The 17,698-nt window shown below is 51.3% G+C and overlaps 1 protein-coding gene across 4 annotated transcripts; it reads right to left on the bottom strand.

The window, feature by feature from the left end:
* Positions 1-3,897: 3,897 nt before the first annotated feature.
* Abcf1 (ATP binding cassette subfamily F member 1) lies at positions 3,898-17,241 on the bottom strand. Of its 4 annotated transcripts, none has more exons than XM_028861711.2 (24): positions 17,098-17,241; positions 12,620-12,666; positions 11,941-12,036; positions 11,728-11,857; positions 11,418-11,455; positions 11,231-11,338; positions 10,736-10,810; positions 10,540-10,656; positions 9,425-9,523; positions 9,122-9,244; positions 8,776-8,876; positions 8,617-8,702; positions 8,199-8,487; positions 7,869-7,952; positions 7,616-7,740; positions 7,349-7,461; positions 7,092-7,263; positions 6,912-6,986; positions 6,755-6,825; positions 5,787-5,819; positions 5,537-5,705; positions 5,348-5,412; positions 5,193-5,265; positions 3,898-5,088 (listed from the first exon to the last, which is right to left on the bottom strand). In XM_028861711.2, exons 1-24 carry the CDS (start codon positions 17,168-17,170, stop codon positions 4,922-4,924), a joined length of 2,529 nt encoding a protein of 842 aa, XP_028717544.1. In that variant the 5' UTR covers positions 17,171-17,241; the 3' UTR covers positions 3,898-4,921. The 4 variants fall into 4 exon arrangements, with proteins under 4 accessions (XP_028717544.1, XP_028717545.1, XP_037055404.1 ...); XM_028861712.2 differs by having other exon boundaries at positions 11,728-11,860; positions 11,950-12,036; XM_037199509.1 differs by lacking the exon at positions 17,098-17,241 and having other exon boundaries at positions 12,548-12,636.
* Positions 17,242-17,698: the final 457 nt, after the last annotated feature.

Raw genomic sequence — 17,698 nt, 5'->3', positions numbered from 1 at the left:
TCAAGTTTCTTTAGTCATGGTGTTTCACCACAGCAATAGAAACAATGTAACCCTCTTCTGACCTCCATGGGCACCAGCATATGTGTGAAGCACATGTTCACAAGGAGGTAATCAGCCATATGCATAAAATCTAAAAGAAAAAGTTGCTAAGCCTGAGCTCCATATGGCAGAAGCAGAGAATGGCTCCCACAACTGACCTCCAAACGCTTGCTGTAGCACATGTATGCCCCCTCCATACAATAAAACTTTAAGGGTTCAGGTGTGGCACACATCATGCAGGAGGCAGAATCAGGCAGATCTCTTGAGTTTGAGGCCATCCTGGTCTACATTGTTTCAGGACTGCCAGGGATTCAGTGAGACCCTGTCTTAAAAAAGGTTCCCCAGGATGTCTAGCTGATGAAACAAGACCTGAAGAGGCAGAAGGCCTTGGAGGGTAGACCCGGGGAAGGAGGAGAATCTGCGATATAAGCAGCAGGAGAATGGTGGTCCTGCATGTTTGATGTTCATCGGAACCATCTGAGGGCTGACAGGATCCAAGCCACATGGGCCAAGGGGCAGGAGGATCCCAGACCGCATTCCTACCAAGTTTGCAGGTGTCTTGACTGTTATTCCTTGTGTTGGCCACATGAGGGCAGTAACCTCTTAGCCTTCCCAAGCACCATGGCTAAAAGGTATCCTCTCCCACCTTGTGGGGCACCAACCAGCCTGTGGTCACAGCCCTCCTTGTATCCCGTTCTTGAAGGCTCCATCACTAGTTCTCGCCATCTCCTACAAGCCCAAGATTTTAGAGAGCTCAGTGTTTTTCCTGTTTTTACTTTAAAGTCAAGGGACTGGAGCGATGACTCTGAGTGCCTGCTTCTATTCCACAGGACTGGCTTCAATCAGAGTCCGACGCCCTCTTCTGGCCTTTGTGCCTCCCCACACCCTTACCCCAACGTGCATACTCACAGAATTTTAAAATTAAAAAATAAATCTGGGTGAGGCCACACATATTACTGTAACTTGAACTGTGGAGTTACACACACACACACACACACACACACACACACACACACACACACACACACACACGAATTTTTTTTTTCCCTCACAAGGACAAGCTGAGCACATCTATCTCATCCTTTGGTCCAAGTGTGGTTTCCTTTTTTTTTTTTTAAGACAGGGTTTCTCTGTATAGCCCTGACTGTCCTGGAACTCCCTCTGCAGACCAGGCTGGCCTCCAACTCAGAGATCTGCCTGCCTCTTCTGGGATTAAAGGTGTGCACCGCTGCCCTGCCCAAGTGTGGTTTCTGAAGGCATCTTTCTTTGTTCTACTGGTCTGTTCTTCCTCCCCATACCCCAGGCCTTGTGACACATTTTGACGACTTGTCAACTTGACAAAAATTAGAATCACCTGGGAGAGGAGCATCTGAGCATGTCTGTGGGGGAATATTTTATATAAGATGGTGAGACCACTGACCCCTGCCTTATGTAGGTAGCAACATTCCTTAAACACAGGACTGTCTGAGCTGAGAATTCAGCTGAGCACTAGCATGCATCTATTCCTTATTTGTTCTGTGGACACGTGACCAACTGCTTCAAGCCCCAGGAGTTTGGATTTCCTCATCAGGACTGCCATCTGAAACTGTGATCTAAGTAAACCTCTTATCCTTAAACTTGTTTTTATCCCAGCAACAGAAACCAAGACACCATATCCTGCTTTCCTAGGAACTTTAACCAAGTGCTCCAGGCTAGTTTCAACTCTGAGTATTCATCATTCTATACCTTCCTTTCCTGCTCCTAGCCAGATGATCCAAGGCGAAAGAAAGAGAGAGAGAGAGGAGAGAGAGAGAGAGAGACAGAGAGAGAGAGAGAGAGAGAGAGAGAGAGAGAGAGAGAGAGAGAGAGAGAGAGAGAGAAAGAAAGAAAGAATGAATGAATGAACCAGGGCACTGGCTCTCGTCTTCCAGAGGACCTGGTTTGAGCCTCAGCACCTACATAGTGGCTCACAATGGTCTGGACTCCAGTTCCAGGGGTTCCACCTTCTGTCCTCCAAGGGCACCCAATTGGTGCAGACATGTATGCAGGCAAAACACCCATACATACACATAATACAATGAAAACATGTTTGGTTCTTTTTGTTATTTGTTTAGCCTCAAGCTTACAAAGACCCTCCTACCTCTACCCCCCCCCCCCAGTGCTGGTCTGGGCTACCATACAAGGCATAAACTGAATTCCTTTTTAAAGAGTTATTTATTATGTATACAGTGTTCTATCTGTATGTACTCCTGCCCGTCAGAAGAGGGCACCAGATCTCATTAGAGATGGTTGTGAGCCACCATGTGGTTGCCAGGAACTGAACTCAGGAGCTCTTAACCTCTGAGACACCTCTCCAGCCCCTAAACTGAAGTTTAAAAACAAAACAAACAAAAAAAGCTGGGTGGCAGTAGCACATGCCTTTAATCCCAGCACTCAGGAGGCAGAGCCAGGTGGATCTCTGTGAGTTCAAGGCCAGCCTGGTCTACAAAGGGAGATTCAGAACAGGTATCAAAACTACACAGAGAAACCCTGTCTCAAAAACAAAAAACAAAGAATGGCCCCTATAGGCTCATATATATGAATGTCTAGTTATCATGGAGTGGAACTATCTGAAAGATCGTAAGGATCAGGGGGTGTAACCTTGTTGGAGAAGTGTATCACTGGGGGTAGGCTCAGCAGCTCTTTTCCTGCTGCCTGTGATCAGAACGTAGCTCTCAGCTACTGCAGCACTATGCTGCCACGCCTCCCTCCTTCCACCAATCAAATGCTTTCTAACAATTGCCTTGGTCAGCTGGGCGGCGGCGGCGGCGGCGGCGGCGGCGGCGCACGCCTTTAATCCCAGCACTTTTGGGAGGCAGAGGTAGGCGGTTTTCTTTGAGTTTGAGACTAGCCTGGTCTACAGGGTGAGTTCTAGGACAGCTAAGGCTACAAAGAGAAACCCTGTCTTGAAAAAGTTGCCTTGGCCATGTGTATCTCCACTTGAATAAAACAGTGACTAAGACAAAGTATTTTTATTTATGGCTGTGTCTGTGTGGGGTTATAAGCATGAGTGTAAGTGTCCTTGGATCCCCTGAAGCTGGAATTACAGGTGTCAGTAGCCCAACACAGGTGCCGGAACTCATGTCCTGTAAAGAGCAGCAACAACTGTCTCCCCCCCACCCCCCATTTCTGTGTCTGTTTTGTGCCTGTCCTGGAGCTCATGCTGTAGCCCAGGCTGGCCTCGAACTCTCAGAGATCCACCTGGCTCTGCCTTCCAGCGCAGGGATTAAAGGCGTGCACCACCACTGCCCTGCTGCAGCCAGTGCTCTTAACTGAGCTAATTATCTCTCCAGCCCTGTCTCCCCAACCCACACTTTAAAGATTTCATATTTTATGCTTATGAGTGTGTTGTCTACATGTAAATGTACCACACACAAGGAAGCCAGAAGAGGGTGTTGAAGGCCCTGGAACTGGAGTTACAGACAGCCCTGAGCTGACATGTGGGTGATGGGACTGAACCTGGATCCTCTGGAAGAGCAGCAGGTGCTCCTAAGGGCTGATGACTTCTGAGAACCACCCCAAAGAATTGCAGCAGGCCCACACAGTCAAGGCTGGCCTGAGCTACAGAACTAACTGAGACTAGCCTAGACTACAGAAGGACTCTCCACCTCGAAAAAGCAAGATTTCTCTGATGCTCAATTCTATGAAACATTTACATGTTATCTGCAGGTGTTTAAAAGCTGGGCATGGTGGTACACTGGGGGCAGGGCGCTGCAGAGGCAGAAAAATCGCTGTGAGTTCAAGGCCAGCCTGGTCTACATATTTATTAAGTTCCAGGCTAGCCAGACATAGCCCAGATAGTGAGACCCTGTCTCAAATAAACACTAAACAAAACTCAGCTAATGAATAAAATGAGTATTAATAAAATTACACTTTTTCAGACTTTGGATGACTCTGTCTCCTGCTTCAGATCCATGTGCTACCACCAAATAGCCCATGTCTGGAAAACTGTCCTTTTTGGACATACCAGTTCTTAACAAAACTATTAGGTACATGGGAGTCAACTGTATCATAAATGACCTTAGTTTTCCAGTCTTCTCTAATCATTCGTAGAAGCTTTTCTCTTTCTGTCTTCCATAGTGCCACAATTTTAAGGCATGACTCATGTGGCGAAGGCTTGCTTCAAACTCACTATGTAGCCAATAAAGGCCTCCCTGTACCTCCTGGGTGCTGGAGTTACAGGTATGCGCCCTGATGGTCTAGATCAGTGTTCCCGAGTCCTAGGCAGAGGGTGGAGCACCACGTCATCACGGGTTGCTGGGCACCCCAAGGGCACACGGGCTGGGGAGGAGGGACAACAAAGCTGGGGTTTGAAAGTCCACACAGGGACAGGGCAGCAGCACCCCATTCCTTTATTTCCTCCCCTTCTAACAGGAGACCAGTCCAGCAGCTTTCCTTTCCTGCCCTCAAGTCCCCACCAGACAAGTGACCACAGGCACCAGATCTTGGGCTGGTGACAGTACATGTCTCCAACACTCGCCTCTCGCCTGCTGTGGTTCCAGCTGTTTGTGTCAGTGAGTCAGAACCCTTCCAAAAGGAGGGACCAGACAGAGGCAGTTCTGAGTGGCCAGAGTCCTGAGACAAGAGGCTACCTTAACTTGGCCTGAGGGGAATCTACCACAGCAAAGGTCTCCTCTGTCTGACAAGAGACGCTGAGGGTGAGCCAGCTCAGTTATCTGAAGGGGAACACGGTCCTTCAGTGGGAAGGACACAAGTCCCATGGATCCTGTCACACACATCAAGGCAACACTCCACCTCACGGCCCAGTGGCTGCAGCTGGCAGCAGACACAGCAGGCTTCGGAGTGGATAAAGGAGAGGGCAGGTTCCAGCCACAGGAGCTTCCAGCAGGCTTCCAGGAGGAGCTCAATCCCGAGGTCGATTGACCATGACTTCACCCAGGGCCTCCAGCACCTCTCGCTTGTAGTCATCAAAGTCACCGTCGATTTGACTGACACTCTGCTCCTCCACCACCCACAACTGGCAATTGGTTTCTGTGATGAGTCGGGCATCATGGCTAACGACGATCACAGCTTTGGAGGAAGATGACAAAAAACAGGGCAGAAGAGGGGAATCCAGAGGGGAAAGGAGCGCCCCAGCCCACACTCTGGCTCTTCCTCCGTCTGAGCAGACTTACCTCCCTTGTAGTCATTGATGGCCTCCCCCAGGGCATCAATGGACTCGATGTCCAGGTTATTGGTTGGTTCATCCTGTGGAGAAGGGAGAGTTCCATGGCAGAGCACTGCAGCTCTCACCGCCAAGCCCTTCTTCTCCTGTGACTGGCCCACTTACCAAGATGAGGACATCAGGCTCCCGACAGGCTAGCTCCGCAAACACAACTCGGGCTTTCTGCCCACCTGCCACAGAAGGAAAGGGAGAGACTCCTGTCACATGCCCTGCAGAAGTCAAATTCTGTATGTGCTCAGGGTACAGGGGCTCCCCATTGGGGTCGCCTCCTCAGGCACCCCAGAGTGTTGGTACCGGAGAGTTTGCAGATCTGGATGGTGTGGGCGTGGCTCTCCAGGCCAAAGCGGCCCAAGCACTTCCGGGCATCCTGGTAGGGCAGGTTGAAGCTCCGCTGCAGGTACTCCGTAGGCGTTTCCTCCATGTGCAGCTGCTCTGCATACTGCTGGTTAAAGAAGCCAATTTTCTGCCCAAGAGAAGAGGGAGGTGGTCACTCAGAGTCCTGCTTCCTGCCAGACTTCCACACTTCATCCCCAAACCAGCTTACCAGCCGATGGTTCTTTCTCATTTCCCCGTTGGTCTGCAAGGAAAAAGCAAGTGTAAAAGCAGAGATGTGGGAAGGTGGTGACACCATAGCCCAGTTTCTCTTTTTGAGACGGTCTTATCCTGCAGCCCAGACTAGCCTTGAATTCAGTGATCCCGTCTCAGACTCCCCAGTGCTGAGCTTAGGAGTGGGAGTCCACCAGGCCTATCTCAGTGTTTGTTGTTTGTTTGTTGTTTTTTGTTTTTTTTTTTCCCGAGACAGGGCTTCTCTGTGTAGTTTTGGAGCCTGTCCTGGATCTCACTCTGTAGACCAGGCTGGTCTCGAACTCACAGGGACCCGCCTGGCTCTGCCTCCCGAGTGCTGGGATTAAAGGTGTGCGCCACCACCGCCCCGCTCGATGTTTTCTTAAGAGAAACCCATTGTCAGAGTTGGGCTGGGAACAAATGAGTGCAAGGGGAAGGGTGCACAGGTTCAGAGGACACTGAAGGGGACAGCCACATTTCCTTGCAGGGATGCGAGTCGAGTTGGGTGGGTGGCACAAGCCTTAATCCCAGCTACTTAAGAAAGGACAGAGGATGGCAAATTTGAGGCCACTCTGGGTAACTTAGCAAGGCCTTGTCTTAAAGTAAACCAAGATGGAGGAAACGGCGTCCTAAAGGCCCTGCCTGGGTTCACCCCGCAGTGTCACAGGTGACAACAGCCCTACACCGTGTGTGCGCTGCAGTACGAGTGTACTGTAACTCTAACTCAGTCCTAACAGCGCAGAGCGCCAACGGGAAAGTTCAACTTGTTACGCTGGAGGGAAACCAGGCACAGTTCTAACAGATAAACGAGAAAGTCTTGGGACTCTGTCTCTGCATCCCACCCCACCCCACCCCAGTTCACACACTTCTCAGTCTACATGGACACACTGTCCCCTGTCATCTGGTGAATGCTGGGCCCTCTCCCTCCCTTTGGGCTTCAGGACTCACTGGTGTCAGCTTGCCAGTCAGCAGCAGCAGCAGCGTGCTCTTCCCCACACCGTTGGGGCCCACAATACAAACTGGAGGGAGGGAGACAGGTGGTCAGATAAGCAGCCTCAATCTGAGACCCATGCTCCACATCCCAAGTCACCCAGGACCAACTCACTCCGCGAGTCCATGTCGATGCCAAAATCCAGGTTCTTAAAGAGCGGCTTCTGCCCCTCATAGCCAAACGTCACACCTGAGAAAAAGCAGCCATTTATCACTTCCGCAGTCACCCCGAACGCCTGTCCTCAGAGGGCAGCGCACGGGGCTCTGCTGTCCTCGGCAGCAGCTGGTCACTTACCGTGCAGCCCGAGTACCGGCGGGCTGAGAGGCGGAGGGTCCGGGAAGGTGAAGCGCACTGTGTACTCCTTGGGACGCTTCAGGAGCTCAGGGGGGTCCTGAGACTCTTCGTCCTGGTTTTTCCGGCGGCACTTCTGCTGTTTCCGAGTCAGGACCTCCTTTGTTTGCTTTTCCTGGATGAGGGAAGAAGGACGCAGTCCATACGCTGCCCAAGCCCATGGCTCCCTCCTGCTCTCCACCAGAGGAGTGGGCACGCACTGCCTGCTTGGTGGACTTTCCCCCAGCCTTCAGCTCCTTCAGCTTCTTCTCCTGTTTCTCGTATTGCTTCAGCAGTTCTTTCTGCTTCTGCTGGTACATCTTCTTGAAGGTCACTACAGGCAGAGGAACAACCAGGGACAGGTGAAGTGAGGGGAGCAGCCATGGATGGAGATCTTGAAGAGACAGCTTATCACCATGCCCAGGGCCTGCTACTCAGGCTCTGCCTGGGGGTCCAGCTGTCCCCAACCCACAAAAGAGCATGCTTACTGTAATTGCCCCTGTAGTAATGGAGCCTCTGGGTGTCAAGGTGGATAATGTCGGTGCAGACATCGTCCAGAAAGCCCTGGTCGTGGGAGACGATCAGCAACGTCTTCCTCCAGCCCTGAAGGTAGCTGCAGTGTAGAGAAGAGTGTGGAGTGTCACAGGGTGTGGGGAGTCAGGGAAGTAGATAAGGGTGGGAGCAGGGAGAGAGGCAGAACGGGAGCCGACGACACAAGGGCCGAGAGCACAGGCCACGCACTTATTGAGCCAGATGACAGCGTTGAGGTCCAGGTGGTTAGTGGGCTCATCCAGCATCAGCAGCGTGGGCTCCATGAACAGTGCCCTAAAAAGGGGTGGAGTCAAGGTCAGGAAGGAAGCCGTCTGCTCTGCAAACCCAGAGCCCTTGGTTGGCAGAACTAAATGAGAACTTTCTATTATTAGATGGGGGTCAAAATGGAGAGTGACCCAAGTTCTCACGATACACAGCAAGGACGGTAAAAAGTTGGCCTCAAATCTGCGAGCTAAGGAGGCCTTGGAAGGAAGGAAAGGGACTGAAGTCAGAGACCGGCAGAGTGGAGGCAGGGCCCACCTGGCCAGGGAGACACGCATGCGCCAACCCCCAGAGAACTTCTGTGTGGGACGGTTCTGCATCTCAGGGTCAAAGCCCAGGCCGGCCAGGATCCGCCGTGCCTTGGCCTCTGCAGCTGCGGCTCCAGTAGCCCTCAATTCCTCGTACACCTTCTCTAGTCTCTCAGCAGCTGTGTCATCCCCCTGCTCCAGCCGTCCCTGAAGCTGCCGCTCCTCCTCCAGCAACTTCAGTCGCTTGGTGTCCGCACGAAGAACAGCCTGCACCGCGGGTGTCTCATCAGCCACCACCTCTGCAGAAGAGAAAGGTCAAGGTGTCGGTGCTGTCCTGGCCTGCCTGACCTGTGCAGCACTTGGCACTCCTTCCAAATCAGGGGTTCTCCAGCCCCGAGTTACCCCGCTTTCCCGGTCCCCAGCCTCACCCTGCTCACACAGCAGCACGTCAATGTTAGGGGGGATGCTCAGGGCACGGTTGGCAATGTGCTTCAGAAGTGTGGTCTTGCCTTTGCTGGAGAACAAGAGCCATGAGCACCCAGCCACCCAGGGCAACCCTTCCTTCCCCTTCAATCCCACCTTCTCACCCATTGGGTCCCACCAGCCCATAGCGGCGGCCTGCGACGATGTACAGGTCAGCGTTGACAAACAGCTCCTTGCCATGGGCTGAGATGCTGAACTTTTCCAACTGTAGAGGACAGAATGGATGAACCCAGGGCAAACACCCACGAGACTCTCCCCCCCCCTCCCCGAGCACGGGTCCTCATTTCTACTGGCTTGTCTGTCTGTCACCTTGCTCAAGCTGGCAGAACCCTTTTCCTTAGTGCTTCACCCTTTCCATGACTTTACAAAGTGAGGACAGGCCTCTGCTGAAGTGACGGGGGGTGGGGGGTGGTGTGGGGGGAGGTGGGTGTAAGGGCCCGCAGATCTCACCTTGATGTCAGATGCATTTTCTAACATGGCCTGGCGGGAAGACACCTCTGCCTGGGACACGGAGAAGTCATTTTCTGCAGCATTAGCTGCTTTTAATGATTCCACCTGGCGTTCATAATCCATCTGAGGAGGAGGGAAAAGAGGTTTGATGTGGTAACATAGTGGCTCCATATGGTCATGGCTGAGACAGGGCTGAGGGACACAATCCCTTCCTTCTTTCAGCTGCTCTCTTCAAGCAGCCCCGAGCGCTCCTCACACCCTCACCTTACAAACCCACAGAAACCGTGCAGACCAATGGCTTACCTGTTTCTTCAGCTTTTTCTTTTCCTTTTTGCTAAGGTGGGCATAGGGGTCACTGGCCTTGGATCCCCCCTCTTCCTCTTCTCTCTCTTCCTCGTCACCCTGTAAGAATACACGGCAATAAACAAACAAAAGCAGCAGCAACATCGAGGACGAAGGACTTCTCAGAAAGTGGATTCCAGGATTGTGGTGGCACACACCATTACTCCCAGCACTCGAGGCAGTGAGTTCTACCTCCTGGTCTACAGAGTAAATTCCAAGTCAGCTAGGGCTACACAGAGAAATCTTGTCTTGAAAGACCAAATCAAACCAAACCAAAAACCAACAAGAACAAAAAACCAAACAAACAAAAACCAAACCCCAAACCTAAAACTAAACAAAAAACCCCCTCAGATTCCTGCCATGCATCCAAGTGGGGCAGGAAGCTGTCTTCTCCACCCAATCTGGAGATAGCTGATGGTCCTCTCTCATACTTGTCCCAAGTCACTAGTTGGCATGCAGTCCTTTATTAATCTCAGCCACCAGGAACCACTGGTGTGAAATGTATGGTAACTAATGAAAGGAAATGCCTGTAACTAAAGATATAACTTCAAGTGTGATGGAGGGTGGAGCAAATGAGTTTCTGCCGCGAACATGCAAAGAGAAGACGTTGAAGTATGCAGCCCGGGGCTGTCAGCAGCTCCTAGACGAGAAGTGCTTGAGGGACCGAGGCCTACATACAGCATCCAGACGTGATAACAGACCAGGAACACGACAGATGTGTTCTGCATCACAGTGCCAAACTCTAGGCCCTTTCCTCTTCCATTCACTGCTACAATTCCAGCATCGGGGCTGGACCTGACCCAATGCCTGTCTTCATGTAGCCCATGGGATAAAGTGGCTGTCCCTTTCCAAGAGCAGTTGAAAGATGAGACAGAGATACAAACCTAAACACTACATCTGTAGGTTTTTCTATAGGCCCAGCTCTCCTGGAACTCAGATTTCTGCCTGTCTCCCAAGTGCTGGGATTAAAGGTGTGTTCTTCCAGGCTGAGCAAGAGTGCCTCAACTGTACAAAGTCTGTGACTCTTTCTCTGGTCAGCAACAGACCCCACACCCCCACCCTGGCAAAGCCCATACCTGCTCTGCCTTCTTGGCCTTCTCTCGGTCTCCCCCTTGTCTGGGTGGCTCCTTCTCTTCAGTTATCTCTTCGCCACCTTCCCCTTCACTGCCTGGAGCAGCAGACTGATTTTGAGGCTAACAAGGCAAAGACGGGCCTGATGAAACGCTGCCGCACCGACGGGCGCTGCCGCACCGCCTGCAGCCAGCCACTCACCTTGGCCTTTCCTCTGGACTTCTCCTCCTTCCCCCGCCTGCTCTTGAGTCCAGGTTGCTGTTCCTCAGACACAGCCTGCAGGACACACACACAAGAGATGACTCTGCTACTCTGCCACTCACAAGCATTTCTAGAGAGTCTGCATGGTTCAAAAGGGCTGCCAGGGGACAAGAGACCCGGAAAGCCCTACTCAAGATGGGGGACTCAACCAGACAAGGGTTGGAAGGCTACTCGGGAGGAGCAGCAGCAGAATGAGCAATAAAGGCTTCGGCAAGGATGCAGCCAAACTGGATGCCAAGATGCCATGGCGTCCCGAGGGCAAGAGCCAGGCTCAGGGCTTTTGGATTTTGAGTTTAAATCTCTGAAGAGCACTGCATGACAGACTTTCAAGAGATGAGTTCTCACGGCACGAGCAGGACAGATCTAGGTGAGTGGCTGACAAGCAGGAAACTGGCATGTGTGAGGAGGCGCTGAGCGGCGGAACCACCACCTCACCTTATTGATACGATTCTTCTCTGGCTTGGCCGGCTTGGGAGCATGTTTTTCTTCTTCCTCCTCCATGTCACTCTCATCCTGAATCAGGGCCTCAAAAACATTCCCACCCTACAGGAAAAGGCCACAGAAGTCAGCGAGGTGTCTGTGGTTGCCCTTAGGAGTCTTTGCTCACCTTCTGATAGCTCACCTTGGCCTTCTTCCCTCCGCGGGGTACCGGGGCAGGTACTGAAATGACAAGGGGAGAGGAAGAAAATCCCAGTGTCTGGCTCCTTCACGTCACCACCTCAAAGACCTTGCAAGGAATGAGGTCTTACTCCCCGCCCACTGTGGACTTTGGATGCCCCCTGCCCCTCAGGTTTCTCTGTGTAACAGTCCTGACTGTTCTGAACTTGCTTTGTAGACCACAGTGGCCTTGAACTCAGAGATCCCCTGCCTCTGCCTCTCAAGTTTGGGGTTAAAGGTGTCACCACCACCCAGCATCCCCTCAAGAAACTCACCCTCGTCCTCCTCATCACTGGCTGGTACAGAGAGCTTCTTAAGGCGCTCCATGAGCTCTTTTTCCTCGCCATCATCGTCCACATCCTTCTTCCGCCGGCCTTTTCGGGTGTCTCGCTTTTTCTTCTGTTGCTGAAACGAGTGTGAGGGTTAGCTGAGGGTCAGTGGGGCTGGTGGATCCACGGTGTCCCGGGATTCCTAGCCATCACGGATACCTGCTGCGGCTGCGGCTGCTGCTGCTGCTCCTTCTCCTTCTGCGTCTTCTCTTCTTCCCCTGCTTGTTTATCTTCCACTGCCAGCTCCTCAAAGAACTGTAACGGTGAGACACAGGCAAGCTGCTCAAAGGCCAGTCAGCCCTCTGCACGTAGGCCCTCATCTTGCTTCTTCTCTCTTTTTAATTTGCCATGGCTGGCTCTCTCACTCACGCTTGCTCCCCACAAACTTTCAGTTTCTGCTTTTGTAGAGGTTGACACGTGTGTGCCCACCAAAGCTGGGAGCCCACTGATGTTTCTCAACCCCAGAACTCTAAGAAAGCAGTATTTGCTCTTTTCATTTTTTTTTCCTACACAGGATTTCTCTATGTAGCCCTGACTATCCTGGAACTCATCCTTGTAGACCAGGTTGGCTTGAACTCAAGAGATTTGCCTGCCTCTGCCTCCTGAGTGCTCAGATTAAAGGTGTGCGCCACCACCACCCAGCTCTTTTTGAATTTTTAAAAATATTGAGAATTTCATAGGAGCCCATGTGCCTCCTGTTTCCTGAGTGATAAAACTCCCCACCCACCGAGAGCCCCTTCTCTTAGCAAGGCCTTCCCCTCCTCACATCTCACATGTCCATTTATACTGTCTGGGAACACCCACGGTCATTTCTCTTCCTGGACCCTCATTTCCTCACCGTCTTTTTGGTCTTCTTGTCCTTTTTGCCTTTCTTCACCACTTTGTCTGGAAGGTTAAACAGACACCATGCCATTAGCTTATTACAAACGCCCAGCAGTCCGGACTTCCCGAAGAGCTCCAGCTAGCTGTAAGACCTGGGCTCTACCAGGAAGAACTAGTCTTAGTCATTACTTCTGGTCTTACAGAAACAGCCATTTCTACTTTCATCCAAACACCTATTTCTTGAAAACATCTTTTTAGATGTATTTATTCTGTGAGTGTTTTGCCTATGTGTGTGCACTGTGAGCCTGCCATCCTGCCGACCTGAGTTATGGACGCCAGGAGCCACCACATGCGCGTCCTCTGCTCGCAATCACTGCATCACCTGCCCGGACCTACACACACACACACCTGTGTTAAGCAGACACCAGGTGTCAGAACGTGCTTGCACTGGGGATGCAAACAGCTAATTAGGTAACTGTGGTTTCCTCTAGCGCTTGTGGGCTTTTGGAAGACAGGTCTTGAAGAGCAAGGGCCCTGAACTTGCCCAAAGGGAAGAAAAGGCAGACTTGGTGGGGAGAGAGAGGCTGGCCTCAGGCCTGGTGCCACTCGTGGTCCCTAAAGGAGAAGGTACAGGTGGGGTCACAGTGCCATCCACGTCCAGATCAACTGTGACGAGGCCAGGCTGTAGAGAGAGCTTTTAGTCAGGTAAGAACAATCCGTTGTTAGTATGATCTTTTGTACTTTCAAGTCTTGCACTCACTTCAGAATGGAGCAAGGATGGGAGGGAACAAGAATAAACGGGAAAAAATCTGTTGAGACTACTACAGTATTTTTTTGGTGGTCTACTCTGGTGGTGGCCAGGGGGACGACAGTGGCAGAATCCAGCATGAAGAGGTCCTCAGACATGCAGTATGAAGTACATTCAGTACTTGAGGAACAGGGAAGACAGGCCAAGCTTATGAATGCAGTTAGGGCATGTGTGTGAAGGCTGTAAGCTACAATGGTCATCTGCAAACGAATACCTGGGCCCACACCCCACCTGCTGTGCTGAAAGTACAGTATAAAGGACAGCTGGTCATTTTTCCTGGGCAGTCCTGCAGCCTGGACAGTGACCTGAAAGACTGTTTGTCTCTTAGGGAGCAAAGGACATCAGACTGACTCCACTCTTCACTTCTGCCATTTGTGCCCTTCCAGGTGGCCGTCTGTCTGTAACCCTCCACTCTCTATCCAGAGGCAGAATGAATCACTTGACTTCCCTTCATGGTCAGGCCGACTATCACGTCTTCTAAATGACCACACTCAGTTAGAGCAATGTGGTACTCAATTAACCGTGAAGCACAAGCAGCTCTCTGCTATCTATCAAAAATTAAATATTAAAATAAAAATATTTATTTTATGTTATATGGGTGTTTTGTCTGCATGTATGTCTTCTTATCCCATGTGACTGATGCTCAAGGATGGCAGCCAGGAGAGGGTATCAGACTCTGTGGGACGAGAGTTACATCTAGTTGTGAGTGGGAATTGAACCAAGGTCCTCTTGGAAGTGCTCTAACTGCTGAGCCTTCTCTTCAGCCCCACAATAAGTATTCTTAAATCAGAATTCCATGTGTTCCACAGTCCTTACTTAATAGAAAAGTCTTACTGAATAGCTACTTTGCAAACAAACAAACAAACAAAAACAAAACAAAACAACCTTGGAGATAATAATAAAAGACAATCTCTTTACTTTATAGTCTCAGCGCCTAACAGAACCCCTATCCATCTTTCCTGCTTCCTGCCCCAGCTAGGCTGTAGACTCTGCTCCTCCCAGGTTCCTCAGTAAGTCCCAGACACAGAAACCCATGCCAGTTGCTGCTCCATCTGTCCTTACCCAGGGCACCTTTCAAATCTGATCCTGGTGCTCACTAGGTGACTAGAGTACACAGGTCAGAAGGGTGTGCAAGGCTAATACTGAAAAGCTTTACATGTCAGTCATTCCACGGAGCCCAGTTCTAAGGACAGAAGGGAGGATGTAGACAATCAGGTCACCTAAAACATCTCAAATTAGGACAACCACCACACACCTCATCTGTGCGTAGTTCTGTGGGCCTCACACACTAGGCAGTCACAAGTGAACTACATCTTCAGTCCTTTATTTCCACCTTTTATTTTGAGGCAGTCTCACGAAATTGCCCAGGCTGGCCTTGAACTTGTGATCTGTCTACTTTAGCTTCCCACATATTTGGAATTACAGGCCTGAGCCACAAGGTCTGACCCCCTGTGTCGTATTCCCCCCCCACACACACACACACAAAGCTTTCTCTGTGTACCCCTGGCTGTCCTGGAGCTCACTCTATAGATGATGCTGGCTTCGAACTCAGAGATTCACTTGTCTCTGCTTCCCGAGTACTAGAATTAAAGGTGTGAGCCATCACGCCTGACTTCATTCCTCCGTTCTTTAAATTCCTCCTGTCTATTAAACTGACCTGAGGTGAGGAAATATCATCACAGAGGTCAGCAGGACCAGAGTTATGTTACACCTCTCCTCTTTCAATCTCCTATACTATATATAGCTCTTTCCTTAAGCTGTCCTGAACTTCAAAGCAGAAGAAAACACTTTAATATTACCACTCCTGGCTCTTATTTGTAATACAGATAACAGGTAGGCTGAAGAAGGAGAATTAAGTTTGAACTCTGCCTGGGCAGCTTAGTGAAACCTTACTCAAAATAAACAAGAGCTGAGGATGAATCTATCTTCACCAATTCAAAGCCAGTCTCTACTTTATAGCTGGGCATAATGACTCAAGTCTGTAATGCTAAAACTTAAAGGCTCAGGCTGGAACAACAGATGTCCAAGGCCATCCCCTAGCTACATGAGTTTAAGGCCAGCCTGGGCTATATTAGACCTTGTATTAAAACAATAGAAAAACCCTCTAAGCTATGTTTATAAGGTGTATATGAAGCAAAAGTGAATCTCATGTTTAGACTTCATCCCATCCCTGAGACAGTTTATTAAGACAGTTTCTGTGTAGCCCTGGCTGTCTTGGCACTCACTATCTAGACCAGGCTGGCATCCAACTCAGAGATCCGCCTGCCTCTGCCTCCCAGTGCTAGGATCAGAGGTGTGTTCCACCACACCTGTCAGGTGATCCCGCCTGTTTCCTCATTTGCCATTTCTCTGGCTGTTCTTAGAGCCACTGGTGAGGGTTGTCAGGTTCCCACTGCACTTTTTCTTAACTTGGTCTGAGCGCTCTAGGATGGCTTCATCTGTAAGTACACTCATCCATGTCCTTCAATTCTTCTCTAACTGGAGACAATTAACAACGTGTCTTCATTTTAGAAACCTCCAACACAGCTCAGAGAGCCAAGTTCAATCCCGGACCCACACACAGATGGAAGGACACAGTTACTACAAAGCTGCCCACCCACTTTCTGACTTCCACACTTGCTCCTCCCTCAAGAAAAGCGCTGACACAGGCGCTGGACCAATGACTCAGCAGTTCAGAGCACTTGCTGCTCTTTCAAAAGTTTGATTCCCAGCACTCACATGGTAGCTCACAACCATATGTAACTCCAGTTTCTGGGGATCAGGTGCCCTCTTCTGACAGGGCATATACATGGCACACATATGTTCATGCAGGCAAAACATCAATACACAACTAAAAATAAAACAAAACACCCAACACAATCAATCTTTGCATGCTTTCCACCTTACAGCCCAATACTACTCTGTCTTTCTTGTTCAAAACTATTTTCGGCCGGGCGGTGGTGGCGCACGCCTTTAATCCCAGCACTCGGGAGGCACAGACCGGCGGATCTCTGTGAGTTCAAGGCCAACCTGGGCTATAGAGTGAGTTCCACAAAAGGCGCAAAGCTACACAGAGAAACCCTGTCTCTAAAAAAAAAAAAAAAAAAAAAGGATTTTATCTGAACTAAACCGGGGTGTGGTGGCGAAGGCCTTTAATCCCAGCACTTGGGAGGCAGAGGCAGGCGGATTTCAGAGGACAGTCTGGTCTACAGAGTGAGTTCCAGGACAGCTAGGGCTATGTAGAGAAACCCTTGTCTTTTTTTTTTTTTAAAGTTCTTTTCAAATAAAACAAATCAAATGCTTGTGGAATCACTGTAGTCTCTCGTGTCTTCAAGCCTCTTAAAGAGTTCTTGTTCCCTTCATCCCACACCCACAGCACATCGCACAAGAACTACTTAGGTGCGATGACCACAGCCGATCCTAACGCAAAGCCAACGCCAGCGCAGTCCGGTCCGACCGAGTCTCGCTGGCCAAGGGGCCAGCGGAGGAGGGGTTCGCTGGGAGGCAACGGCCCCGGGGGTCCAGGGAGGCAGGACCCCATCTCCCGTCCCTCCCTCGGTGCCATATGCTCTTCCCCGCCTCCCGTCAGCCTCCCGGGGCTCCGGGGCGTCCCGGGCGCGCGGCCTCTGCCCCGGCGCACATGCGCAGCACCCATGCCTCTCGGCAGCCGCCATCGGCGCCCCCGTCCCCGCCTCCTCCCCGCTCACCCGCGGGGCTCGTGCCCTCGCCGTCCCCGATCCACTCGGGCTCGGGCGGCTGCTGCTTGGGACCCTTCGGCATCGTGGTGGCAGTTACGAGTCCTCCGGAGGCGTCTGGCGCCGTTTCCGCTTCCGGTGGCGTGGGGCCGCCAATGGGCGGGCTCTCCATTGGACACCCGCCCCGCCCCCGGCGACCCTGGGCGCAAACGTTTGCCTCGGGCTGAGGGCGTGGCGGTGCCGCGGCCCCGCCCTGGGGGCGTGGCCTAGACGCCACAGACTCGCCGCGAGTGGGCGGCGCGTTGTGACGGCCCCCACGCGCGGTGACACCCAAGGAACGACATAATTTCTGGGTAGAAGTGGCTGCGGCAGCGTTTATCTCGCTGTGTTACTCTTCTGGTCTGCAACTCGCTGTGTAGACCAGGCTGCCCTCCAACCCAGAGGTGCTGAGTTTAAGGCGTGTGCTGTTAGACAGGGTCTCACTATGTAGTGCTTGGCCGGCCTGAAACTCACAATGTAGACCAGGCTGGCCGGGAACTCCTGGAGTTCCTCATGCCTCGCCTCTGGGAGAGCTGGGATTGCGGGTCTGCACTATATTTTTTTTTTTTTTTGG

Source organism: Peromyscus leucopus, chromosome 16_21 (genome assembly GCF_004664715.2).
Source record: "Peromyscus leucopus breed LL Stock chromosome 16_21, UCI_PerLeu_2.1, whole genome shotgun sequence".
Classification (NCBI taxonomy): domain Eukaryota; kingdom Metazoa; phylum Chordata; class Mammalia; order Rodentia; family Cricetidae; genus Peromyscus; species Peromyscus leucopus.
This window is presented reverse-complemented; position numbering and strand designations above follow the sequence as displayed.

What these genes read in the sequence shown, in the direction of transcription:
- Abcf1 (XM_028861711.2), bottom strand. Translation starts at nt 17,170, where the DNA reads ATGCCGAAGGGTCCCAAGCAGCAGCCGCCCGAGCCCGAGTGGATCGGG. An exon ending in AGTCCAGAGGAAAGGCCAAG is followed by an intron (nt 10,657 to 10,735) that starts GTGAGTGGCTGG and finishes TTGCCTTGTTAG; the next exon opens with CCTCAAAATCAGTCTGCTGC. An exon ending in AAAATGCATCTGACATCAAG is followed by an intron (nt 8,877 to 9,121) that starts GTGAGATCTGCG and finishes TGTCCTCTACAG; the next exon opens with TTGGAAAAGTTCAGCATCTC.